At 70.4% G+C, this 25,626-nt stretch overlaps 3 protein-coding genes across 6 annotated transcripts in view; 2 read left to right on the top strand and 1 right to left on the bottom strand.

The window, feature by feature from the left end:
• The first annotated feature begins 825 nt into the window (after positions 1-825).
• Positions 826-4,924, top strand: PGLS (6-phosphogluconolactonase). The gene is made up of 5 exons (XM_051829999.3): positions 826-1,162; positions 2,736-2,843; positions 2,923-3,024; positions 3,206-3,346; positions 3,628-4,924. Exons 1-5 carry the CDS (start codon positions 875-877, stop codon positions 3,763-3,765), a joined length of 777 nt encoding a protein of 258 aa, XP_051685959.1. The 5' UTR covers positions 826-874; the 3' UTR covers positions 3,766-4,924.
• Positions 4,925-7,518: 2,594 nt separating this feature from the next.
• COLGALT1 (collagen beta(1-O)galactosyltransferase 1) lies at positions 7,519-17,167 on the top strand. The gene is made up of 12 exons (XM_051829996.3): positions 7,519-7,844; positions 8,936-9,046; positions 9,683-9,800; positions 10,817-10,951; positions 11,190-11,394; positions 11,671-11,790; positions 12,459-12,535; positions 12,662-12,768; positions 13,417-13,549; positions 13,685-13,812; positions 15,221-15,427; positions 15,977-17,167. The coding sequence occupies exons 1-12, from the start codon at positions 7,579-7,581 to the stop codon at positions 16,242-16,244; spliced, it is 1,875 nt and encodes a 624-aa protein (XP_051685956.2). The 5' UTR covers positions 7,519-7,578; the 3' UTR covers positions 16,245-17,167.
• A 3,572-nt stretch (positions 17,168-20,739) lies between these two features.
• Positions 20,740-25,626, bottom strand: part of UNC13A (unc-13 homolog A) — a 39,291-nt gene continuing 34,404 nt past the window's right edge. For all 4 annotated transcript variants that reach the window (XM_089315809.1, XM_089315811.1, XM_089315810.1 and 1 more), the window contains 3 exons: positions 24,774-24,866; positions 23,975-24,134; positions 20,740-23,677 (listed from right to left, as the gene is read on the bottom strand). In XM_089315809.1, the coding sequence (XP_089171935.1) occupies positions 23,377-23,677; positions 23,975-24,134; positions 24,774-24,866 (554 nt within the window). In that variant the 3' untranslated portion in view covers positions 20,740-23,376. The remainder of the gene's footprint in view (positions 23,678-23,974; positions 24,135-24,773; positions 24,867-25,626) is intronic.

Raw genomic sequence — 25,626 nt, 5'->3', positions numbered from 1 at the left:
TCACCGATGGGGCGTGTCCCAGAGGGACAGGAACTGTGGACGCGCTGAGGGCCAGGCGAGGGAGTAGGCGTGTCCAGAAGGGCGAGGACTGAGGACTGCAGCCCCAGGCTAGGGAGTGGGTGTGTTCGGGGGCGTGTCATCGAGGGGCCGGGGACGAGGACACTGCGGGCCCCGGGGAGGAGTGGGCATGTCCCATGGGGGTGTGTCCTGAGGGGGCAGGGACTCAGGGCTGTGGCCTAGGCTAGGGTGTGGGAGTGTCCAATGAGAGGGCGTGTCCCTGAGGACGCTCAGCGGCCCCGGTGAGGGAGTGGGCATGTCCCGAGGGGCGGGGACTGAGGGCTCTACGGCCTCCACGCCCACCGGCTAAGGCCCCGCCTTGCCTCCCCACCGCGGGCGCCCGCGGTCATTGGCGTTACCCCCGGGGGTTCCCACGCCTCCTCGGTGAGCACCGCGGGGTCCCGGCCCCACCTGGGGCCAGCGCCGTCTCCGCTGTGGGATTCGTGGGCATCTAGGGGCTGGCACCGTCTACACAGCATGTTCCGGTGTGGGATTGGGGGCATCTGGGGGATGGCACCGTCTACACAGCAAGCTCACTGAGTCTCATGGCCTACTTTCCATTTCTGAACGCTTCCTCCTCCAGGAAGCCTTCCCAACTCCGCTCAGCATTCGAGTTCCACCTGCCCCAAGGTCTCATTGGGAGCTCAGGCACCCGGCGGCTTAGACAGCGCGCAGGCGCAGTAGGGCAAAGCAGGACCGGGCCGGGCCCTGGCGTGGCTTCAAGGGCGGCACTGCGCATGCCCCGCAGGGGCGCGGCCGGGCTTCGCGCACGCGCACTGGCGACGGCCGGGCTTTCTTCCGCCTCGCCGCCGCCGCCATGGCCACCCCGGCCCCTGGCCTCGTCTCGGTGTTCTCCAGCCCGCAGGAGCTGGGCGCGTCGCTCGCGCAGCTGGTGGCGCAGCAGGCCGCGAGCTGCCTGGCGGGGGCCGGCGCCCGCTTCGCGCTCGGGCTGTCGGGCGGCAGCCTCGTGTCCATGCTGGCCCGCGACCTGCCCGCCGCCGCCGCCGCCGCCGGGCCGGACAGCCTGGCGCGCTGGACGCTGGGCTTCTGCGACGAGCGCCTGGTGCCCTTCGAGCACGCCGAGAGCACGTACGGCCTGTACCGGGTGAGCGCGACGGGGCCGCCGGGATCGGGCGCGGGGCCACGCCCACCTGGGGCCACGCCCACCGCGGGAGCCGGGGTCACGCCCATTGGTCACGCTCGGGGTCCGAGTGGTCTTGGCGGCCTCTCGGGCGTGGGACCCCAGGTCCCCAGGAGTCAGGGTCGGTCCCCGGTTTCAGAACTGCAGAAAGGGCGCGGCCGGGGGAGGGGGGAAGTCGCGGCCAGACTTGGCCCTGGTGCCGCCCCCTCTCCCCCGGGAGCTGCGACCCCCGTGGCCGGCACGGCAGTGCTGTGCGGAGCTCGGAGCCTCGCGTCTGAGGCCGGACCAGCGGGGTCTCCCGGGCCCTGCCACCCCCCGTCCGTCCCCGCGGGGCCCTGCCACCCCCTGTCCACCCCTGTCTGTCCCGCGGGGCCCTGCCACCCCCTGTCCGTCCCCGTCTGCCCCCGCGACCCCCTGTCCACCCCCGTCTGTCCCGCGGGGCCCTGCCACCCCCTGTCCGCCCCCGTCTGTCCCCGCGGGGCCCTGCCACTCCCTGTCCGCCCCCGTCTGCCCCCGCGGGGCCCTGCCACCCCCTGTCCACCCCCGTCTGTCCCGTGGGGCCCTGCCACCCCCTGTCCGCCCCCGTCTGTCCCCGCGGGGCCCTGCCACCCCCTGTCCGCCCCCGTCTGTCCCGCGGGGCCCTGCCACCCCCTGTCCGCCCCCGTCTGTCCCCGCGGGGCCCTGCTACCCCCTGTCCGCCCCCGTCCGTCCCCGCGGGGCCCTGCCACCCCCTGTCCGCCCCCGTCCGTCCCCGCGGGGCCCTGCCACCCCCTGTCCGTTCCATCCCCTCTGCTTGGGCTCCCGCACTGGGCCCCCGCCACCTGCGTGGGAGACCCGGATGGAGCTCGGGGCTGCTGGCTTCTGGGGTGGGAACCAGCGGGTGGAGAAGCTCTGCCCCTCTCTCTCTCTGTGTCTCTGTCTCTCTCTCTCTCTCTGTGGATGGAAATAAACAAACTTCTCAGAGGGTCCTCGAGACCGCACCTCTACCCCTGCCCCTCCCCGGGGACGGTGCCCTGCGCCGGACTTCCTCTCAGGGGCACCTGCACCGGGGGCGGGGCTTCTGGGGCGGAGGATCCGCTGGGACCGCCCCGGCCACGCCCCCAGAGGCGCAGGGCGATCCTGAGGCCCCTGGTTCCTGGGGAGTCCTGCAGGGGAGGAGGGCGGGGCGCCCCTGGCCTGGGTCTGAGCCCGCGTCCATCCGGGTCTCTCCACGGGGGGGGGGGCCTGCGCTCGGGCCTTCACTGCTGCTCCCTTCCAGAGTCCGCATGCGCAGGGAGCTGGGGTCCAGAGCCAGGACTTGAATGCAGAGGCGAGCGCCCCGAGCGGGAGCAGCGTCCTCGGGAGAGCGCGGGGGCGGGAGCGACGGTGGTGTGGCGTGTGCACTGACCAAGACAGGGACGAAGGGGCAGCCCTGGCCTAGGGCCCTCCCTGGCTCCCTGCAGGCCTCGGGCCAGCGTGCAGGGCAGTCCCGCGTCCGCCACCGCCGGAACACGGCGCGGGGCTGGTGCCGCTGACCGCGCCCCCTCCGTCCGCGCAGGCGCAGCTGCTCCCCAGCCTGCCCATCCCGGCCAGCCAGGTGCTCACCATCGACCCCGGGCTGCCCCTGGACGCCGCGGCCGACGACTACGCCGCGAAGCTGCGACAGGTGAGCCCCCGGGCGCGGCCGCAGGGCGGGGACCCCGCCGCAGCCGCGTTCTCACCTGCCGCCCCCACCCGCCGCGCAGGCCCTGCAGGGAGACCCCATCCCCGTGTTCGACCTGCTGATCCTGGGCGTGGGCCCCGACGGCCACACCTGCTCGCTCTTCCCGGACCACCCCCTGCTGCAGGTGAGCGCGCCCCCTGGAGGAGACCCGGCGCCAGCGCGCGGGAGGGCCGAGCGGGCGGGGCCGGGCGGGGCGGGATGACCCGCCCATTGGACGCGCCGCCCGCCTGTCTGGAGCCCGGGGCTCTGCGCCGCCAACCACGGAGGCGCGGCGGCCCAGGTGACCTGTCCTGCGGCCTCCCCAGGAGCGGGACAGGATCGTGGCGCCCATCAGTGACTCCCCTAAGCCGCCGCCGCAGCGCGTGACGCTCACGCTGCCCGTGCTGAACGCGGCCCGCAGCGTCGTCTTCGTGGCCACCGGGGAAGGCAAGGCCGCCGTGCTGAAGGTGAGGGGGCGGGGCCTGGGCGGGTGGGGGCGGGGCGCGGGTGGGGAGGAGCCTGGGTGGGGGTGGGGCCTGGGGTCTGCAGCTGGGGAGTGGGATGATGGGGGTGGGGCGGGGCCTGGGTGGAGCCTGGTGGCGCTGGACGGGGCCGGAACCTGCTGGCCCCGCCCCAGGAATGGCCGAGTGCGGATGTTCCAGGGCATTCCTGAGTCTGAGTGGGGCGGTGTCGGGGTCCCGGGCCTTGGGGGTCCCTGACGCCCCGCGCTCCGCCCGCCCGCCCGCAGCGCATCCTGGAGGCCCGCGAGCCGCGCCCCCTGCCCGCCGCCCTGGTGCAGCCCCGCGCCGGCGCGCTCCGCTGGTTCCTGGACGAGGCCGCGGCACGGCTGCTCACGGTGCCTGTGGAGAAGCACTCGGCGCTGTAGCGGCCGCGCGCCGGACCGGACCGAACCGAACCGAATCACAGCACCCCCGCGCCGGGCCGCGCCGGGCCCCGCAGTAAAGCGCATCGCCCGGGGCTGCCGCCGCCGCCGCCCTGTCCTAGTACCTGCGGGCCCTCGGAGGGGGTCCCGGCCAGAGGAGGGGGCGGACGGACAGACGGACAGACAGACGGACGCCGGGGCCGGGCGCATTAGCCGGGAGCTGGGACTCGGACCCAGGCCCTCGCTTCCGGGCGCCGCCCCCAGTGCCCACCGCGGCGGCGGGGACCCCTCCCTATTGCATCCGCCCTGCAGCTGCCCCCTCCCCAGGGCCGCCAGGGCCCCCCTCCCCGCTGCCCGGCAGGAGCCGAGGAGCGCGAGGCGGGAATTGAAACCCGGAGCGGAAACCACAGCACAGCGCGCGGCTTCCTGGGGGCCCCTGGGGGCGGCGCCGGCCGGGTGGGTGTGGCGGAGGAGCAGCTGGCAGGGCCCGCCCAGGGGCAGGAAAGCCCTGGCCTCAGGCCCGGGGCAGCGCCCCCTCCCCTGCCCTCCGAGCGATCCGGCTGCGTGAAAAGAAGAAACGAGAATCCCACTCGTGTCCTGGCAGCCTGACCGGGACACTGAGTGCCATCCCCGCGGGGAGACCCCACCCGGGCCCGGCGAAGAACCGGCATCGTCCTCGCGGCCCTGGCCGCCCCCGCCGTCACCCAGTGGGCCTGCCTCACGGTCCACCATGGCTGCTGTGTTCCCGCGTTGTGTGCACACTCCAGCACGGAGGCCATGGATTGCGCTGCTGCGGCATCAGAAGCCGCGGGCACAGGGCGCACCGCTGGGGTCCTGGTCCTGCCGGCCCCCGGGCCACGCCCCATCCCCCTCCTCCCCCAGGAAGGGTCCTCCCCCCCCCCGTGATCCCAGGCCAGAGCCGGGTCCTGCCTGGTGCCCCCTCCCCTGGTGCCGGGGCTCGGCCCCCAGTCACTCATTCACTCAACAAACTCGGGGAGGGGGCCGTGGGGAGCTGCTGCCCCCCGGGGGCCCGGGTTCAAGCCTCGGCCAAGCCACCTGCAGGCTGGGGCCCGGATGGAGGCCGTGGCTGTCGTGGGCCCCTGGGGGTGACCCCACAAACCTCAGTCTCTGTCGTTATGTCAAATAAAATTGGGAAAAGCGGCGTCGGGGTGATGACTGGGGGGGGCAGGGTCTACCGGGGTCTCCCAGGCTGTGCACTGAGCCCGGCGGGCCCCAGGGAGGGCGGGGGTCCTCCGGGGGGTCTCCCCAGCCTGGGGCTCCTAAGGGGGGTCCACCTCCACGGAGCAAGGGTCGCCCAGTGCAGGGGCAGGGAGGCCTCCTCCCCGATCGCCCCCAGGTCTTGCCGGGGGTCCCCCTGTGTCTCCTCCAAGGCCATTTCCCTCCCATGCCCCTGCCTCCTCCTGCCCCCCCCCCGCACTGAAACCCCCAGCAGGGGGCAGCCATGCGGGGCGGGGCGTCCCCAACCCAGGGCCAGGCGGCCTCGTAGCCTCTGCCTAGCCGGTGGGCTCCTGAGCAGTCGCAGGATGGGCGGGCGGCAGACGCGGCAGCTGAGCAGTGAGTGGGGGACGCGGGGCGGAGTCCAGGCCACAGCCTCGACCCGCGTGGGGCTCCCGCTGGGAACCGCACCTGCGGCGCCGCCATTTCACAGGGGCGCCGGTTCGAGTCCCGGGTGCTCCACTTCCCATCCAGCTCCCTGCTGTGGCCTGGGAAAGTCGCGGAAGATGGGACAAGTCCTTGGGCCCCTGCACCCGCGTGGGAGACCCGGATGGAGCTCCTGGCTCCTGACTTTGGCCTGGTTTAGCCTTGGCCTTTGCAGCCAACTGGGGAGTGAACCAGCGGATGGAAATTCTCTCCCTCCCTCCCTCCCTTCACCCTGAGTTGGAGGGCGAGAGGGTGGCCTTGCCGGGGCTGTCAGCAAGGAGGTGCGGGAACAGCCTTGGAGAAGCCGATGGCGCTCGTTTTGTTTTGTTTTCCTCGTTGTTTCGTTTTTGTTACTGTAGTGGCTTAGCCCGGCCCTGCTGGGGCAGACTAGCCGGTGCTTTCCACCCATGGCTCTGCCGCAGGCCCGAAGCCCCCCTCCCCCAGTGGTGCAGAACAGCTACCACAGCGCCAGCCATTAGGCCGACATTCCAGGCAGGAAAACTCGAAGTCTTGTCTGTACAGCCCCGTGCACAACCTTAGACAGACAGCTTTTTGGGTTCCTCCTGTCTCAGGATGCAGGACACCCCCCCCCCCATCAGCCCACGCAGTGCTGGGAGGGCGCTGGGTGCCGGGGTCAAGGCACTTGCGGGGCAGAGTGCCTGGGTTCAAGTCCGGGCCCGGCCTGGGAAGCATTGGCAATGGCTGCGGTACCGGGGTCTCTGCCGCCTGTGTGGGGTCGTTTGCGGCTCAGTGGACACCCGCACTGTCCTCTTGTCCTGCAGCCCGGGTGGACGCCCTGTCGCGGGACTTCCTGCCCTGCTCCCGCGGGCAGCTGGCGGCCTCCGTGCTGAGGGGGCAGGCGGGGCCTTGCGGGTTCTGGGCTCCGGTCGCAGAGGGCGGGGGTGGGCGGTGGGGAGTGCGGGATGGACCCCGGGGCCTGCGGGACCGTGACCCACCGGCGATCTGGCCCTGGTCTCTCCCACGCGCAGCTGACCGTGGCCTGTGCACCTGCGGGTTCCAGCCACCCCGGCGCCAGGACTTCTATAAAGCTGCGTCCGTGTGCAGTGCGGCGGGCGTGGATTCGCCTCGCGAGCTTCCCTAAGCGGCGCCGGGTCGGGGGTTGGGGGTCCACGGGCGCCCCCGCCCTCTGCCTGCCCCAGCTCCCTGCGCATGCGCACCCTGGGAGGTAGCAGGGGCTGGGGCGGATCCCCTCCCCCCTCCGTGGGGGTCTCAGGGCTTCCCCGCCCCCCAGCGGCGCCCACCGGGGCCCCGCCGGCCCCGAGCCTCCTGACCGGAGCCGGGGTCGGTGCTCAGCTCCGCTCATTGCCGCCGGCTGCGCATCTGCCCATCTTACAGAGGGGCAGACTGAGGCCGGGGAGAGCGGCGGAGCGAATCTCCCGCGGCCGCCGATGGCCTGCAGGTGCACGGCCGCCCACCGCCCTCCGGCCACCGGACCCACCGCGCTGCCCGAAACTCCTGGGCCAGACCCGGGCTGGGACTCCAGGCTGCGCGGGCTCCACATCAAACCGGACCCGCGTCTGGTCGGTTTGCGGTGCTGTGATGACTCGGCCGGACTGGAAGCCGCGTTTATTGCGTTATTTTTTTAGATTTGCAGTGAGTTTCCTGTTCATAGTTTTTTCCTTTCTACTTTTCTGGACTTTTTTTTATTATTTTTTTTTTAAGATTTATGAGAGAGAGAGAGAGGTCTTCCATCTTCTGGGTCACTCCCCAGATGGCCGCAATGGCCAGGGCTAGGCCAGGCTGGAGCCAGGAGCTCCCCACCCCGTCGCCGTCGGCGCCGCCCCGGACTAAGCGAGCGACCCCTCTCCCTGTCCCCCCTCTAGGCCCCCACGCGGTCCCCGCGCCCAGGGACTCCGGGTGGCAAGACCCAGTGAACCTCGGCTCTGGTCCCAGCTCCAGAGCGGCGCAACATTCCGGACGTACTGTGCCTTTAAGGCGGGCGGGGGGCGGGGAGTAGCCGCTAACGTCACCGAGGCCGCGCAGGCGCCGTCGGAGGCTGAGCGACGCCAGCGCCTTTAAGGCGGGTGCAGGCGGGGCCTCGGCGGCTGACTTCCGGTCGCGGGCGCTCCTCCCCTTTAAGGCGCGGCCCGCGTCCGCCGGCAGAAAAGCGGCTTAAAGGCGACGCGTGGCGCGATGGCGGCGGCCCCACGCGCGTGCCGGCGGCGCGCGCGGCCGCTCCCGGGCCCGCTGCCGCTGCTGCTGCTGCTGCTGGCGCCGCCTCCGGGCAGCCCGCCGGGCGCCGCCGCCTACTTCCCCGAGGAGCGCTGGAGCCCGGAGTCGCCGCTGCAGGCGCCGCGCGTGGTCATCGCGCTGCTGGCGCGGAACGCGGCCCACGCGCTGCCGTCCACGCTGGGCGCGATCGAGCGGCTGCGCCACCCGCGGGAGCGCACGGCGCTGTGGTGAGCGCGGGCGGCGGGCGCACGCGGGTGTGTGCGGGTCCACGCGGGTCCTGTGTCCCGGTCCGGGGGTCCGCGCGGGTGTATGAGGGCCACGCGGGTCCTATGTCCCAGATTCGGGGTCCGCGCGGGTGTATGAGAGTCCACGCGCAACCCCTGTCTCCTGCCCCCTCGGGTCCACGCGTGTCCTATGTCTAGGATCCTACGGGTCCACGCCCTGGTCCCGGGTCCACGCGGGTGTATGTGGGTCCACGCCCTGGATCCTGCGCGTCCACGCGGGTCCTCGCGCCCCCGCGGGCGGCCTGGGTCCCCTCGCCGCCATACTTTCGGTCCAGCCAGACCTGGGCCGTGGGGTGTGGGGGGTCCCGTGAGGGCTGAGCCCACTCCCCTGGGAGTGGGGAGGGGCCGTGGGCGGGGCGGGGAAGCCCCTGCCTCAGCTCCTTGAATGGAGAATGGCCCGGACGACGGTGCCTCCCAGGGGCGAGCCAGGGCTTCCCTCCCACCCAGGTGGAGTGACAGCCGGGGCAGGGGGGCGATCAGGAGCCAGGGGCTCCATCCGGGTCTCCCGCGCAGTTGCAGGGGCCCAGGCACTCGGGCCATCTTCCACTGCCTTCCCAGGCCGTAGCAGAGAGCTGGATGGGAAGTGGAGCAGGCGGGACTCGAACCCGCACCCCTATGGGATGCGGGCACTGCAGGCCGAGGCTTTACCCGCCAGCCCCTCGTTACCTGGACTTTTCCAGATCTTGTGTGAGCCCCAAGGGCGGGGTTCCTTCCGTGGACAGGGCGGGGGTCCCGGTCCGTGGCGCGAATTCCCTGCCAAGCGGCCCCTGAGTGGGCAGAGCCGGCGAGGGCCCCGGGGGGTCCAGGCGCACCGCTGGTGCCCGGCGAGCATTTGCTGACCGACTGTGTGATGACGAGCAGGGGTGAGGCTGTGGGCGTGGGTTCGGGGGCGCCGGGTTCTTGACACCAGGCCTGGGCCACGGTCCTAGAGGCTGGACATGACATCAGCCGTGGCCGGTCTGGGTCGCGTGGTCTGGGTGGCGTGGGCCTGCCTCAGCCTCCCCAACCGTGCAGGGCGTCCCCTGTGCCCACAGGGTGGCCACGGACCACAATGCGGACAACACCACGGCCGTGCTGCGCGAGTGGCTGGTGGCCGTGCAGAGCCTGTACCATTCCGTGGAGTGGCGGCCGGCGGAGGAACCCAGGTGCGCGGCCCAGCCCCATCGCCGCGCCCACGCGCGACCACACCAACGCGTGTCCCAAGCGCCAAGCCTGGGCCCAATCCCCGCCCCGCCCCGCCTGGCCCCGCCCAGCCGGCCCCGCCCTCGTCCTCCCATTGGCTGCCCGCCTAATCTCTGCACTGCCTGACCCCGCCCATCCAGACCCTCCCTCTTCTTCCCATTGGCCACCCGCCCAGTCCCCCCCCCCCCCGCCCCGCCGCCCCTCCCTGGAAGGAGAGAGAGAGCGAGCGAGCGCGCAGCTTCCATCTGAGGGTTCACGTCCAGGCTGGGCCACATGAGATGGGGGCTCCCTCCGGGTCTCCCACGAGGGTGCAAGGGCCCACGCACTGGGCCGTCCTCTGCCGCTCTCCCAGGCCACTGCAGGGAGCTGGACCGGAAGTGGGGCAGCCGGGACTCGAACCCCAGCTCCTGGGGGAAGCCGGGCTGCAGGCGGCTGCTCACCTGCTGGGCCGCACACCGGCCCCTCCCCCGGGCCTTTGCACCTGCTGTGATGCCCCCGCCCCCTCACTCCTGCCTGGCCCCCCCACCCGTCAGCGGATTGGCCTCTCCTCCAGGAAGCCCTCGGGGACCAGCCCTGGGGACTCCCGCTGCCTCTCGCAGGTCCTACCCGGACGAGGAGGGCCCCAAACACTGGTCCGACTCGCGCTACGAGCATGTCATGAAGCTGCGGCAGGCGGCCCTGAAGTCGGCCCGGGACATGTGGGCGGATTATCTGCTGGTGAGTCTCGGAGGGAGCGAGGGCGGGGCCGCGGCTGGTGGAAAAGCCAGGGTCCGTGCGTCCTTGGTCCGGGTTCTGAGTCCTGTCCCCAGCAGCCCCCGGCGCCTGGCACCCGGCTCGGGCCACTGTGCAGTGCCACCCCTGGTCCCACGGTCAGCACTGGACGGCTGTGGGGACTGCGGGGGCGCGACTGGCGGGGGGGACGCACACTGGTGGAGAAGCCGGGGTCCGTGCGTCCTGGGCCCCAGTTCTGAGTCCTGTCTCCAGCGGCCCCCGGCGCCTGGCACCTGGCTCGGAGCAGGCGCTGGTGCCGGCCTGGTCCCACGGTCAGCGCGGATCCGCTGTGGGGGCCGCGGGGCCGGGCCGGGCTCCTGCTTCCTCCGCTGTGCGCTTCCAGGGGCAAGAACGCTTGGACTGTTTCTCTTCTCTCCCTGTAGTTCATTATTTCTTCTTCATCAGAGAGAGAGAGAGAGAGAGAGAGAGATATGCTCCATCCGCGGGCTCACTCCCCAGATGCCCACGATAGCTAAAGCCTGGCCAGGCTAAGGCCAGGAGCCCGCTTCTCCATCCGGGTCTCCCACTTGGGTGGCAGGGACCCTGGCACTTGGGCTGTCTTCCACTGCTCCCCCAGGGTGCGCATGCGCAGGGGGCTGGCCTCGGGAGCAGCGCCGGGACTCGAACCCCGGCCCTTGGATGCAGACTGGGGCTTCGGCGCTGTGACAGCACCGGTCGCTGCCTCCCTTCCCGGGGCTGAAACCTGCGCTGCGGGCTGGGTGGGCCCGGCCATGTGCGTCCGCTGCTGCTTCGGCGGCTGTGAACTCTCAAGTTCAAGTCCACGCACCTGCCCGGGGGCTCCCCGGCGGTCAGTTCTGTGGGCCCAGAGATGCCTCGGGGCGGGGCCGGCACACAGGTCCTCAGCGCCCGGCCGGTCCGGCCCTGCCCCTGCGGCCTGGGAGGCGCCAGCATCGGGCACAGAGGGACGCAGGTGCACATGGCCGCGTCTTGCTGTCCCGCAGTTCGTGGACGCCGATAACCTGCTGCTCAACCCGGACACGCTGAGCCTGCTCATGGCCGAGAACAAGACGGTGGTGGCGCCCATGCTGGACTCCCGCGCCGCCTACTCCAACTTCTGGTGCGGGATGACGGCGCAGGTAGGGTGGGGCCCGAGGGAGGGCGCGCAGGTGCGCTACCTGCGGGGACTCGGCCACAGGTGCTGGCGCCCGACGCAGCCTCAGGCGCGGCTCGATCCAGCCGTCCCCGATCGTCCTGTCCACCCTTGGGTGACTCCAGCCCAAGCCTCAGCTGGACCTGGGGCTGGGCAGGCTCAGGGTGGTTCCGGGGGCTCCCCGCGCGTGCGCACTGCGCCCCAGCCCTGCCGCTCCCCCGCAGGGCTACTACCGGCGCACGCCCGCCTACATCCCCATCCGCAAGCGCGAGCGCCGCGGCTGCTTCCCGGTGCCCATGGTGCACTCCACCTTCCTGGTGGACCTGCGCAAGGCGGCGTCGCGGCAGCTGGCCTTCTACCCGCCGCACCCCGACTACACCTGGGCCTTCGACGACATCATCGTGTTCGCCTCCTCCTGCCGGCGGGCAGGTGCGTGCCCTGGCCGCGGTGCAGGTGCGGCGAGGTGGGGAGGAGAGACAGAGTTAGAGAGGGAGAGAGGCCTCCCATCCGCTCGTCACTCCCCAGTGGGCCGCAGCGGCCGGAGCTGGGCTGATCCGAAGCCAGGAGCCAGGAACTCCATCCGGGAGCAGAGGCGGGCGCGGCTGCGGAGCGCCCCCTGCCGGCCGCCGGGAGCAGCGGCGGCCCCGCGCTGGGCTGCCTGCGGCCGCACTGCCCCCTCCCACCGCGTTCTCTCCTCCGCCCCAGAGGTGCAGATGTTCGTGTGCAACAAGGAGGTGTACGGCTTCCTGCCCGTGCCGCTGCGGGCCCACAGCACCCTGCAGGACGAGGCCGAGAGCTTCCTGCACGTGCACCTGGAGGTCATGGGTGAGTCCGCTCGCGCTCCCTCCCGCCCGCCCAGGCAGGCGCCCTAGCAGAGCGCGGGCGGGAAGTGGCTCCGCCGGGGCTCGAACCGGCGCCCGCATGGGAAGCCGGCACCGCAGGCGGAGGCTTCACCTGCCGCGCCCCAGCGCCGGCCCCTCCTGTCCTTGGGTAGATGGACAGGGCCCTGGCGTTTGTCCCACGCCACTGCCACCCCCACTGGCGAGCAGTGCTGCCCCCTGGTGACTGAGCCCCCACTGCGCTGTAGCGGCCCTTTTCGAATCTCCGGGACCGTCTTGCCCTTGGGTGGTACCTTTAGTCCAGCTCATGGATGAGGAGGTCAAGGGCATTGCAAGGTCAAGGCACCTGCCTTCAGCCAGGCGGGGCAGCGGATCCCGTGCTGGCTCTGGGGACCCCGCGTGAACCCACGCACCGCCTGCTTCCTGGGCCAGCAGGATGGGGGTGGGCGGCAGTGTCGGGGTGTGGGGGTGGGGTGGGGTCCCCAGGAGGCGCCGGGCTCGGCCTGGCCCCCCCAGGTGTCCTAGCTGACAGCCGACGCTGGTGGCCTGGGGCTGCAGCAGGCTGCGCTCGGACATGTGGGGGGTGGGAGAGGGGTGTGCTGGGGAGGGGTGCGGGGGGAGGGGCCCCAGCCACCCTGCCTCTTCCGCCCCCAGTGAAGCACCCGCCACCCGAGCCCTCGCGATACGTCTCCGTGCCCGCCAAGACCCCGGACAAGATGGGCTTTGACGAGGTGGGCAGGGCCCTCCCTCCCTGGGGGTGGTGCTGGGGGCGGGGCCGGGGCGGGGCCAGGCCTTCCCTGGCGGGGCGGCAGGGACAGGGTGGGGGGCGGGGTCCCACTGAGCCCCCGCCGCCGCAGGTGTTCATGATCAACCTGAAGCGGCGGCGGGACCGGCGGGAGCGCATGCTGCGGGCGCTGCGGGAGCAGGAGATCGAAGTTCGGCTGCTGGAGGCGGTGGACGGCAAGTGAGTGGGCGGGGCCGGGGCGGGGCTGGGGTGGGGCTGCGCTGGGGGCGGGGCCACGGCTGGGAAGGGAGTCCTGGCGCAGGGAGTCAGAATTGGTGCTCCTGGGGGGGGGGCGTGGAGAAGAACTGAGTCAGGCCTTGGGGGAGGCGAGTGGAGACTGTTCCAGTGGGGGCTGGGGGGAGGTCTGGAGCAGTCAGGCAGGTTTGGTGCCGGTGTGGGCGCCTTTGGGGGGCCCTGGAGGGGGAAGTAGGTCAGAGCGAGGCAGGGCTGCCCGCGGGTGTAGACAGTGCCTCGGACCCCGTTCCGCTTCCTGCTTTTAAAGATTTTTCACTTAAGGTTTATTTACTTATTTATTTGAAGGAGTTAGAGCGAGGGAGGGGGGTGGAGAGAGAGCTCTTGCATCCGCTGGCTCAGTCCCCAAGTGGCTGCAGAGGCCAGGGCTGGGCCAGGCCAAAGCCAGGAGCCAGGAGCTCCATCCGGGTCTCCCACGCGGGTGCAGGGGCCCAAGGACTTGGCCCACCACTGCCTTCCCAGGCCACAGCAGGGAGCTGGATGGGAAGTGGAGCAGCCGGTCTGGATCCGGCGCCCGAGTGGGCGGTTCCGACCCCGCCGCTGCGCCACGTGATCCGCCCTCCCCCCCTCCCCCAGGGCCATGAACGCCAGCCAGGTGGAGGCTCTGGGCATCCAGATGTTGCCCGGCTACAAGGACCCCTACCACGGCCGGCCCCTCACCAAGGGCGAGCTGGGCTGCTTCCTGAGCCACTACCGCATCTGGACGGAGGTGGGCGTGGGGGCGGGGCCGCGAGCCAGGCGGCGGGGAATGCAGGCTGGGGGGGGTGTGTCCTGGGCGCCCGCAGCCTGCACGGAGCCTGCACGGAGCGCGGACCCCTGGCCGTGAGCTCTGGGCGCCCCGCAGGTCGTGGAGCGGGGGCTGCAGAAGTCGCTGGTGTTCGAGGACGACCTGCGCTTCGAGATCTTCTTCAAGAGGCGCCTCATGAACCTCATGCGCGACGTGGAGCGCGAGCGCCTGGACTGGGACCTCATGTGAGCGCGGCCGGGGCGTGGCCGGGGCCAGGGGCGGGGCCTGGGGCGGGGCCCGGGCCTGGAGGTGTGGCTGGGGCCAGGAAGGAGGCGGGGCCTGGGGCGGGGCCCGGGCCTGGAGGAGGGACTGAAGGGCATGGCTGGGGTATTGCTGGAGCCAAGATAGGACCTGTGGGCTGGGGCGTGGCCGGGGCCAGGAGGCGTTGCCCTGGGCGTGACCTGGGCCTGGAGGTGTGGCTGGGGCCAGGAAGGAGGCGGGACCTGGGGAGTGACCCAGGCCAGGAGGAGGGACCTGGGGCGTGGCTGGAGCCAAGATAGGACCTGTTAGTGTGGCCTGGACCGGGAAGTGGGACTTGGGGCGTGACCCGAGCCAGGAGGAGGGACCTGGGGCGTGGCTGGAGCCAAGATAGGACCTGTTAGTGTGGCCTGGACCGGGAAGTGGGACTTGGGGCGTGACCCGAGCCAGGAGGAGGGACCTGGGGTGTGGCTGGGGCCAGGAAGGAGGCGGGACCTGGGGAGTGACCCAGGCCAGGAGGAGGAACCTGAAGCGTGGCTGGGGTATTGCTGGAGCAAAGACAGGACCTGTGGGCTGGGGCCAGGAAGGAGGCGGGGCCTGGGGCGTGACCCGGGCCAGGAGGAGGGACCTGGGGCATGGCTGGGGCGTGGCCGGGGCCAGGAGGCATTACCCTGGGCGTGACCTGGGCCTGGAGGTGTGGCTGGGGCCAGGAGGAGGGACCTGGGGCGTGGCCGGGGACATGGCCTGGACTATGAAGTGGAACTTTGGGGGCTTGGTCAGGGCCAAGAGGCATGATCAGAGTCAAGAAGTGGGACCTGGGGGCGTGGTCAGGTCCAAGGGGTAGGACCTAGGGTATGTATGGCTGGGGCCAAGATAGGACCTGGAAGTGTGGCCCAGACAGGAGGGCCTGGAGTTTTGCTGGAGCAAAGAATAGGGACCTAGGGGTGTGGCCATGGCCAATGGTGGGACCTGGGGGCGTGGCCTGGTCAAGAGGCTTGGTCTGGGGCTTGAGCATGAGCCCCGCCTCTGGGGGTGTGGTCAGACATGGGGGCGTGGCCGGGACACAGCCGTGACCTAGCGCATCATCACAAACTCTCAGGAGCCGGGCAGAGGGCTCACGGGGTCCCTGGGCCTGTGAGCACCGTCAGGGGCATGGCCTGTGGGCTGGTGCCCTGCAAGGGTGACAGGGGAATCCGGAGACCTGGAGTGCAGCCTGCAGGCCCGACTGGGGCTCCTGGAGCTGGGATGTGGGGGAGATTGGAGCTGGCAGCCTGTGGGCGTGGCCTGAGTGTGGGGGTGGGGCCTGGCTGTAGACCGGCCCCGTGTGGCTCCCGCTCCGGCCGAGGCGGCACCCACCCTAGGGCCTGGGCTCACGTCCCCGTTCCTGCGCCGCAGCTACGTGGGCCGGAAGCGGATGCAGGTGGAGCAGCCCGAGAAGGCCGTGCCCCGCGTGAGGAACCTGGTGGAGGCCGACTACTCCTACTGGACCCTCGCCTACGTCATCTCCCTGCAAGGCGCCCGCAAGCTGCTGGCCGCCCAGCCGCTCTCCAAGATGCTGCCCGTGGACGAGTTCCTGCCCGTCATGTTCGACAAGCACCCAGTGTGAGGGGCTCGCGGGGCTGGGCGGGCCGGGCCGGGTCCTGGGCGTCTCTGCCTCCTCCCGTGCCGGCCCCGCCCACGTCGGGGCCGCCCCTTCTGCCTCCCCGAGTGCTGCTGCGCCTGCACAGTGGCTGCCCCCTGTGTCCCCGCCCCCACTCACTGCCCCGCCCCTCTCCCTACCTGTGACTCCGCCCCTCCCCTCCTGCACAACCGCCCTTCCTGCGTCCCTGACCCCCAATCACTGCCCCACCTCCGCCTCACTGCCGCCTCTGCCCTGTCCCCGCCCCCAACTCATTACCCCGCCCTGACTCACTGCCCCGCCCCGCCTCACTGCCGCCCCTCCCCTGTCCCCGCCCCCGCCTCACTGCCGCCTCTGCCCTGTCCCCGCCCCCAACTCATTACCCCGCCCTGACTCACTGCCCCGCCCCGCCTCACTGCCGCCCCTCCCAGTCCCCGCCCCCGCCTCACTGCCGCCCCTCCCAGTCCCCGCCCCCGCCTCACTGCCGCCCCTCCCAGTCCCCGCCCCCTCCTCACTGCCGCCCCTCCCCCCAGGTCCGAGTACAAGGCCCACTTCTCGCGCCGCAACCTGCGCGCCTTCTCCGTGGAGCCGCTGCTCGTGTACCCCACGCACTACACGGGGGACGACGGCTACGTGAGCGACACGGAGACCTCGGTGGTGTGGAACGACGAGCGCGTGAAGACCGACTGGGACCGCGCCAAGTCCCAGAAGATGCGGGAGCAGCAGGCGCTGAGCCGCGAGGCCAAGAACTCGGACGTGCTGCAGTCCCCGCTGGACAGCGCCGCCCGGGACGAGCTCTGAGGGCGCCGGCCGGGGCGTCCGCGTCCGCTGGGGCCACCTGCTGTCCCCCGGGCCGGGCCACACACGGCTCTCCACGCAGTCACTTGCACGCAAGCAGCATGAATGGAGCGCCTACTGTGTACCAGGGAGGGACAGGGCTTGGCATGGGGGGCTGGGCGGGGCCAAGCTGCAATCATTAGGCGCCTGTGTGTACCGGGACTCCATGGAGGGGCGCAGCGCTGGCCCCGGGCCGAGCGCTTTGCTTGAATGACCTCACGCCCCGGGTTTGCGAGTGGCTGCCCCGCTAGGCGCCCTGCCGGCCTCTGGGCGGTTACGTTCACTTCCTGAAGCCTTCGAGCACCCACGGCGCGCTCAGCACACTCGCGCATGGGTTGAGCGCCTGCTGTGTGCCGGATCTGAGCGAGGCGCTCGGGCTGGAGCACAGCAAGGTGCCTGTCGCGCACCCGCACTGCCGCGAGCCGCGGGGACACAGAGGCGGGAGCCAGTGTCCCCGGTGTCGGCACCTGCTCGCCGGGCCACACGCCCAGTGCTGGGTTGGGGAAAGGGGCGCGGTGGCTCCCCGGATGTCCTGGGCTCCCCCTGTGTGCCAGGCTTCACGGGCCCCCCTCCCCTCCCGAGCTGAGCTGTGTGCCCTCCGAGGGTCCTTGTTCCACTGCAGGGGGCAGCCGCGGGCCCGCGCCAGAGGGGGCCCGGGGTGGGGCGGGAGGCCGGGTCTCCCTTGCCCCGCCCTGGTCTCAGGTGCGGCCCCTGCCTGCTTGGCGCGGTGCCTCCGTGCTGGCCTCTGCCGCGGCCGCGTGCTCGGGGGGCCCAGCCCGGAGCCGACGACCCGGCCTCCACCCGCTCCGGGAGACCTCGGTGTGCTGGGCAGACCTGGATAACTTGCTTATTTTTTTATTAAATGTTTCGGGTTGGTTTTAACCAAACTCTGTGGTCTGCGTGGCTGCCAAAGCCCCCTCCCCACCCCTCACCGCGGGCTGCACGGGGTTCCAGGTCCCCGCACACCCCATAAACGTCCCCCCACGTAACTGGGGCGATCCCAGAGCCCCCTCTGCCTTGTTGGTCCAGCGGGAGGGGCGTCCAATGAGTGAACGAGGAGGGGGCTGTCCTGGCGTGGGCTCCCCCAAAACACCCCAGGAGGGGGACTGCAGAGTGTCCAGACGTGAGCCCTGGGAAGGGGAGGAAATGAGATGCAGCTGGGGAAGAGCCCTGCAGGCGGCGCCAACGAGCCGACAGCGCCCGAGGAGAGGAGCCCAGCAGCGCCGCAGAGCCGCCCCCTGGCGGCGGGGGCGGGCACTGCTAGCCCCAGACAGCCTGCGTGTCTTCAGGGTCCAATCCCCGGTGGCCGCTGCTGTCGGACTGGACGGTGGCCGTGGTCAGAGCGGGAAGTGTGAGAACGGAGCCCGCGAAAGCAAACGGAGACGCCAGCTCTCTGAACCATTCAGTGCAGCCGCTTCCAGCCCTCCAAACTGCTGACTTCCAGCGTCGACACATTTATTACAAATTTATCTATTTGAAAGACAGAGTTACAGGGCAGGGGTCCTCTATCCGCTGCCCAAATGGCCACAATGGCCGGAGCTGCGCTGATCAGAAGCCAGGAGCTCCATCCGGGTCTCCCCCGCAGGTGCAGGGGCCCAAGCACTTGGGCCATCCTCCACTGCTTTACCAGGCCACACAGCAGAGAGCTGGACCGGAAGTGGAGCAGCCGGGAATCGAACCGGCGCCCCTATGGGATGCTGGCACTGCATATACACATTTCATTGTCTTCCACGAACTCTGCGGCAGCCTGCAATTGCTTTTTTTTAAACACACTTATTTCACAAACGAGATAAAACCACCTATTGCTTAAAATACATCTTTAGAAAACAATTATTTATTTGAAAGACCATGTTCATGGAAGGAGAGAGAGATCTTCCTTCCATCTGCGGGTTCACCCCGGAAATGGCCACAGCAGCCGGGGCCATGGGAGACCCGCATACGGGCATCTGGGGAGTGGAGCAGCAGGTGGAAGACCTCTGTCTCTCTTTCTCTCTCTCTCTCTGTAACTCAGTCTCTCAAATAAGTAAAATAAGTTTTGATTTTTTTTTTAATAAACCTCTTCCCTTCGCAGCTGCTCCCAGGCCGGCTGCTGGCCTCAGAAGACAGCTCCAGTCTCTCCAGCCCGCCCACGCCCGCAGGTGCGCCTGGCTGGGGAAGCCACCCAGGTGCACCTGCTGGGAGGGCTGGTGGGCGGAACCAGGGGAGGGGCGGGGTCTTGGGCTCCAAGGCCTCCTGGTGACCGCAGGCGACGTCCGGGTCCCAGGGCCGACTCTGTCTGCTGGGTTGATGGCTGGAGGCCCAGGTGGACCGGGGTTCAGATTGGGGGGGTGGAAATGGGGTGGGGCCAGAGAGGCTGGCGTTGTGCCCGCGACACCAGCACCCCACATCAGAGCGCGGGTTCAAGTCCCGGGCGCTCAGCATTTGGTCCACTCCCCGCCAAGGCGCCCGGGGGGGGGGGAAGCAGCAGAGGACGTGGCCTGGTGGCCGCGGCGGTGTAGTTCCAGAACATTCTGTCCCCCCTGCCATCTCCCTGCCCCCCCCCCCGCTCCAGCCCTCGAAGCCCCTCTCCCCGCCGCTTCCTGTCTCGGGTGATTTGCCTGTTCTGCACGTGTCGTCCAGGGAGTCGCTTTTGTGTTGGAAGATTTATTTATTTGAAAGGCAGTGACAGAGAGAGAGAGAGAGAGAGAGAGAGAGAGGTCTTCCATCCGCTGGGTCACTCCCCAAATGGCCGCAACAGTCAGGGCTGGAGCCAGGAGCTCCATCTGGGTCTCCCACGCAGGTGCAGGGGCCCAAGGACCCGGGCCATCCTCCACCAAGCCACAGCAGAGAGCTGGATCAAAAGTGGAACAACTGGGACTCGAACCAGTGTCTGTGTGGATTCTGGCCCCGCAGGCTGCGCCTTTACCCGCTGCGCCACAGCGCCGGCCCGGAACTGCTGTATTCGTTTTCCCAAAACTTCGGGGGCCGAGGCTGTGCCCGGGTGTCGCAGCACGGGGAGCCTGTCCCGGCTGTCCCCACTGCTCGTCTGGCTCCCCTGCGGGGCGGGACCGCACAGAGCCCTCAGCTGCCCTGCGGGAGGGCCTTACAACGCTGGGGCGGGCCCTCTGGTCAGGGGCGTGGCCTCTGGCTGGTGGCATGCTCTCTGAGTAGGGGCGTGTCCTCTGGCTGGGGGGTGTGTTCTCTGAGTAGGGGCGTGGCCTCTGGCTGGGGGCGTGTTCTCTGAGTAGGGGCGTGGCCTCTGGCTGGGGGTGTGTTCTCTGAGTAGGGGCGTGTCCTCTGGCTGGTGGCATGCTCTCTGAGTAGGGGCGTGTCCTCTGGCTGGGGGGGTGTTCTCTGAGTAGGGGCGTGGCCTCTGGCTGGTGGCATGCTGAGTAGGGGCGTGTCCTCTGGCTGGGGGGTGTGTTCCCTGAGTAGGGGCGTGTCCTCTGGCTGGTGGCATGCTGAGTAGGGGCGTGGCCTCTGGCTGGGGGCGTGTTCTCTGAGTAGGGGCGTGTCCTCTGGCTGAGGGGTGTGTTCTCTGAGTAGGGGCGTGTCCTCTGGCTGGTGGCATGCTCTCTGAGTAGGGGCGTGTCCTCTGGCTGGGGGGGTGTGTTCTCTGAGTAGGGGCGTGTCCTCTGGCTGGGGGGTGTGTTCTCTGAGTAGGGGCGTGGCCTCTGGCTGGTGGCATGCTGAGTAGGGGCGTGTCCTCTGGCTGGGGGCGTGTTCTCTGTGTAGGGGCGTGTCCTCTGAGTAGGGTCGAGTCTTGAATGGGCACATGCCCCGGCTGGGGGCGTGTCCTTGGAGCTCTCGCCTGCGTGGCGGCCCGGCCTCCCCTCCTCTCTCTCCCCCCCAATCCCCCGCCCGCTGGCGCTGTCCAGTCTCGGCCTCTGACCACCCAGGCGCTGAGATGGGCCTCCTGGCTCTGCCACCCGATGTCAGGGTCCAGGGTCCCCATCCCGCGGCCCCTGCGGAGCCAAAATAAACCCCAGCGCAGGGAAGGCGCCCCGGGGCCACCGCGGAGCCCCCGGCCGGTGCGGCCCCTGTCCCCCTAACGAGTGATTCATTTATTTGAAGTTAAAGAGCGAGCAAACTGCCCTGCGCTGGCTCACTCCCCGAAGGCGGCCTTGGCACCCGGGGAGGCAGCGGCGATGTCTTGGGTGCTCGCCCCACCACCACCACCCGCGCAGGCCGGACGCAGCTCCCCGGCCTCGGCTTCGGGCTGGCCCCGCCCTGGCTGCTGTGCACACTTGGGAGAGTGGCCAGCAGGGTGCGGGTTGCATCTGCGGTGTTCCTCTGGGATTTGTCTCCCAGAGTCGCGAGTTCCAATCCCACCCCGCCCCTCCCCGGCCAAGGCGTCTGCACGCAGCCCGGGCTCCGTGGGATTTTTCTTGTTTTTTTTGTTTTTTGTTTTTTGTTTTTTTTTTTTTTTGATTTTTTCCTTTTTGCCCAGACGGGAAGGAGTTCGTGAGAGGTCCCGAAGCCCTTTCTTCTTTTTTTTTAATGTCTGCTTTTAATAAAATATTTTTACAGAGACCAAAAAGAGAGAAGTGCAAAACGTGTCCACACCATGCACCCGTGAGCGGTTCCCGTGCGCCGGGGTCCCGCGGCCACGGCGCAGGCGCAGGCCCGTGCGGAATCCAAGCAAACAAAAGCCCCCGAAATCAGAAAACCAACAACGTTTGATTTTACGTCTGCAACCGCATGCTGGGAGCGGGCGCGCGGAGGGCGAGGCCTCCCGGGGCGGGGCCGGCGCTGGGTGGGCGGGGCCCTGGGCCCGCGTGGAGTGGGCGGGGATGGGGCGGGGCCCTGGGGCCCGTGTGGGGTGGGCAGGGCCGGGGGGGAGTCCTGGGGTTGGTATAGATGGGGTGGGGCCCTGGGCCCCCTGGCTGGGGTGGAGTTCTGGGCCCCCTGGCCAGGGTGGGCGTGGCCGAGGACCTGGGGTGGGCGGGGATGGGGCGGGGTCCTGGGGTCCCTGGCTGGGATGGGCTGGGTCCTGGTCCCCCACCGTGGGGTGGGCGGGGTCCTGGGCCCCCTTGTTGGGGAGGGCGGGACGGGGCGGGGTCCTGGTCCCCCTGGCTGTGCAGCTGGGACTTGAGGTTGGGTGGGGTGGGGGCTCTGCGCCTGGGGCCTCTGTCGCCAGCGTCACCCTGGCTGGGCAGGGGATGTGGGGGGATGGGTTCGAGGGGTCTCCCTGGCCACCTGTCACCTTGACTTCCGTCTTTGAAATTAAAATGAAAAGGCGCAGCCAAGAAGGAACAGGAGCCCCGCGAACACAACTTTGGTCCTTAGGGATTCTCAGGAGGGGTGGGGGAGGCGGGGAGACGAGGCCGGGGTCGGGGGGCCCAGCCCGCCCCTCCCCGCAGAGCTGGGGGGGACAGCGCGGGCACAGGCAGCAGGGGAGGGGGCAACAGGGGGCGCTGAGATCCCAGCCGAGAGAGAGAGAGAGAGAGAGAGAGAGAGAGGATTTCTAGTTGGGTGTTGAGTTTTTTGCATGTCTGATGGGGGCGGGGCACGGGGTGGGGGCGGGGCCTGCGGGGGCACCTCCTCCTGGCGTTCCGGGTCCTCCGGCCTCTGTCCCTGAGTCTCTCTGCGTCCCCCCCCTCCGGGGCGGGGCACCCTGACCCTCCGTGTCGAACCCTGGGCCGTGGAGACCTGGGCCGGCTCGTGCCGGAAGTGGGCGGCACCCTGGGCCCCCGGGTGAGCCGGAGCCGGCGGGGGTCCAGCGGGGTCCCCCGCCCCCGCCCTTGGCTGGGCTCACGTCCACCTGCTGGGGCCTGCGGGGAAAGCCCTGGCCCTGGGTCAGTCTTGGGGTACCCGACACGCGCGCACGCACGCACACACCTGCTCATGGAGGACTGGCTGAAGACCCCTAAGGAATATTCTGGAAAACAGGACTCCAAACTTGCGCTCCCACTCCTGTCCCTCAGACGGAGAATCCAGGCTCTGCCTTGGCCCTACATTCTAACCCGTGTCCACACTGCTATCACTCAACCCGCCCGAACCGAGGGGACGCCCACACGGCAGGAAGCCGCACCAAGGCCTGGATCAGTGTGCGACTGAAACAACTGTGCCTGGCCGCCCAGCCTCGCCGCACGCGGATGCGCAGGTGCACCCGCGCACAGGCGCACACACAGCCCTAGCATTCCTGGTCTCTTCCCGTCCTTCCCCGCCCGGGGTCCCTGGGCAGGAGGCAGGGTCCACCCGGCGACCCCCGATCCCCGAGTCCTCGCTCTCTCTCTCTGAGGGAGGTCCAGCGACGCCAGGCGCCCCCGGCCCACAGGAAGGCGTGAGGCAGGGGTCTAGCCTGGCAGCCGGAGTTGGGAGGGCAGGCCCGGGACCCCCGCCCCGGGGAGGGAGATAGCAGCAATGGGGCGCGCGGCCGGGCCTCCGACCCCAGCCCACGCCGCCGCTTGGCCGTCCGTGCAACGGGCGAGTAACGCTCCCGCGCTGTGAGGACTGGGTGTGCCGGGCAGGGGGGGAGGCAAGCCCTGCCCCGTGGGGGGCGAGGGCGCAGGGGAGCCCCGGAGCCGCCCCCGCGGCCCCCGGTGTTTGGCGCCCAAGGGCGCGTGTGCTTTGGAAGTCCCGCTCTGCCCCTGGCCCGCGTGTAGTTTTTGCAAACATCAGAGGAGCCTGGGTGGGCCTGTACCGCTCCCTCCAACCCCCTCCCCGCATCCGGGTCCCCACGGCCCGCGGACCACCTGGGGGAGGGGTCGCTCCCGGGAGCCAGCCCCCAGCCCAGGAGCTGCGTTCTCGACTTGGCAATGGGTCCCGGGCCCCGGGGACTTGGGGACCCGCTATGGCTTTTCCGGGGGACAGGAGGCAGGGCCAGGAATCTCGCCTTCTCCGTAGGGGCGGGGCCTCCTCCCATCCCGGCACCTAAGGTTCCCGCCCCCAGACGCTGGGGCGTGGCCTCTGATAGGGGGCGTGGCCTCCCAGGAGGGCGGGGCGTTGCCCGCTCACAGTGGCCCAGGCGCAGGCACCCGTTCCAGGGGGCATGCTCGCACACTCTCTGCGCATGCGCGCACCTCGGGCGGGCGCCCCGCCCCCGCTCTCCGCGCAGGCGCCCTGCCGCCCGCCCCTCTCCGCGCAGGCGCCCTGCCGCCCAACCCGCCCCGCCCTAAGGCGCAGGCGCGGCGCCGCCCTCCTCGGCCGAGCGCGTGTCCGACTTGAGCTTGACGAACTCCTTGGCCACCTCGTCGCTGCTGCGCTGCGAGAGGATGCGCAGCACCGTGAGGCCCGTGTCGTCCATGTGGATGCGGCGGCCCAGCGGCAGCCAGCAGGCGGCGCTCCCGCGCTGGGCCAGCTCGCGCAGCTGCAGCACGGCCAGGCCCACCGTGCGGTCCTCGCGCGCGAAGCAGTAGTCCTTGACGCACACCTGCAGCTCGTAGCACTCGGGGCCCGCGTCGGCGCTCAGCGTGCTGCAGGGCGGCGGGGGCGTGAGGCCGAGAGCCAGAGCCCGCCCGAGCCGCGCCCGCACCCGCACCGCCCACACCGCAAGGCCCCGCCCACACCGCCTGGCCACGCCCACATACAAGGCCCCATCACGCCGGAGAGCCCCGCCCACACCGCCCGGCCCTGCCATGCTGCAAGGCCCCGCCCATGTGGGAGAGCCTCGCAGGCGCTGTCTGGCCACGCCCACACAGCATAGGCCCCGCCCACTGATAGCCCCGCCCATGCTAGACGGCCCCGCCCCCGCCCGCCCCCTCCCCACTCACAACTGGAAGCTCTCGTTGTACTTGGGGGCCCAGCTGTTGTTCTTGGACTTGGTCGCGAACTTGCGCTTCTTGTCGCTGAGCTGCGGCCCGATGATGTTGACCTCGATGAACGGCCGGAAGATGCCGGACGTGTGCCACTTGAGGTCATTGGCAGCCACCACTGGGCGGGGGGCGGGGGGCAGGCCGTGAGGGAGCGCGCGGGGCTGCGCAGGACCCCCGAGGCGCTGAGGTTAAAAACTACATTTCCCAGCATTCCCCGGCAGCAGAGCACATGAGTGCACGTGACTGGGCTCTGGCCAATGAGGTGAGAGGGGAAGTCACGTGGCCGCTCCAGGCTCGGGGCAGCCAGGGCCGGGGTGAAGCTGCGCGGGCGGAGTGGTTTGAGTCTTTAGGACCCCACGGAGGACAAAAACCCACGAGGGGCCAAAGCACTGCCCCCGAGCGCGCAGCCAGGATGCTTGGCTCCAGGCTGGCCGCTCTCGGGACGGCTTCTGTAGGGAAAGCACTTCTCCGTCGGCCAACACCTGGGGGCACAGCTGCGAGCTGGATGCAGCGGGCCTGGTTCCTGGATCCAGCCCTGCCTGAAGGTGGAGCCGCCGCCCATCGGCTCCCGGGGACTCACAGCGGAGGCGCCATCCACGCCCAGCCCCAGGCCCCCAGCCCTGCTCCAGCCCTGCCCCACCCAGCCCTCCATCACACCCAGTCTAGCTCTGCCCCAGCCCCCCAGCCCCAGCCCTGCCCAGCACCACCAGTGCAGCCCCACCACAGACCCCCAGCCCCGCCCAGCCCCGCCCCTCACCTTTCACCGTGACCTTCTGCTCCCCAGTCCCAGGGTGGGTGAAGAGCTCCACGTGCACGGAGACCTCGCCCACGGGATCCTCCACGCCGGAGCCTGGGGGCGGGGCAGGGCGGGGCATGAGCTCCGCCCCGCCCCGCCCACCGCGCGCTGGCGGCACCAGGTCCGCGGCCCTGCCGGCGGGGGCCGGGGCGGGGGCCGGGTTTCCCGGGGGGCCCTGAGGCTCTGGGTTCGAGTGCACCTGCCTCAGCGCTGTGCCTGTGTCCCTTCCTGACTTTCGTCCCACGCACCTGTCACCCTCTCCTCCCCGGGGGTCCCCAGGCGGACCCCGACCTCCCTCCCCAAGCGCGGGAGACCCTGCAGGTCTCAGTTTCCCACCGCCCCTTCGCTGGGACCTCGCAGCTCTGCGCCACCGTCCCATCCGGGCATTGCCCTCCCAGGGCTGCAGGGATTGGTCGGGGCTGACCATGTGACCTGAGCTGGGCCAATAGGAGCTGGCCCTGGGACTTGGGCTGTGGTCGGTAGACTCACCCCTGTCTCTGCCCACCGAGGGGAGAGCCCGCCCCCAGGGACTCCTGGATCCAGCTATCCCTGATGCTGATCCCATCAGTAACCTGTCAGCTTCCAGAGGCCACAGCACCCCCTGGTCTGCTGTAGCCTCGCCCCGTGCTGCTGCCGGAGCTGCGGCCCAGCGGCCCCCACCCGTGACTCAGCGTGGACCTGGGACCGCCAGCACCCCGCCAGGCCCCCCCTAGACCCCCAGGCAGCCCCCCACTCCTGGAGCACCCCATGCATGGCGGGGGGGAGGGGAAGTCGGAGGTGAGGGTGGAGGACCCGGGGTGCTCAGCGGGCCACC

The sequence above is a fragment of the Oryctolagus cuniculus genome, chromosome 16 (assembly GCF_051225735.1).
Source record: "Oryctolagus cuniculus isolate XC-2025 breed Fujian yellow rabbit chromosome 16, ASM5122573v1, whole genome shotgun sequence".
Taxonomy (NCBI): Eukaryota; Metazoa; Chordata; class Mammalia; order Lagomorpha; family Leporidae; genus Oryctolagus; species Oryctolagus cuniculus.
Note: the sequence above shows the minus strand (reverse complement) of the source record. Positions and strands in the feature narration are given on the sequence as shown.

Excerpts from the sequence above, each read along its gene's own strand:
- PGLS (XM_051829999.3), top strand. The coding sequence starts at position 875 with ATGGCCACCCCGGCCCCTGGCCTCGTCTCGGTGTTCTCCAGCCCGCAG. Across the intron at positions 2,844-2,922 it reads ACGCCGCGAAGCTGCGACAG|GCCCTGCAGGGAGACCCCAT; the intron begins GTGAGCCCCCGG and ends CCCGCCGCGCAG. Across the intron at positions 3,025-3,205 it reads CGGACCACCCCCTGCTGCAG|GAGCGGGACAGGATCGTGGC; the intron begins GTGAGCGCGCCC and ends CGGCCTCCCCAG.
- COLGALT1 (XM_051829996.3), top strand. The coding sequence starts at position 7,579 with ATGGCGGCGGCCCCACGCGCGTGCCGGCGGCGCGCGCGGCCGCTCCCG. Across the intron at positions 9,801-10,816 it reads TGTGGGCGGATTATCTGCTG|TTCGTGGACGCCGATAACCT; the intron begins GTGAGTCTCGGA and ends GCTGTCCCGCAG. Across the intron at positions 11,791-12,458 it reads CGTGCACCTGGAGGTCATGG|TGAAGCACCCGCCACCCGAG; the intron begins GTGAGTCCGCTC and ends TTCCGCCCCCAG.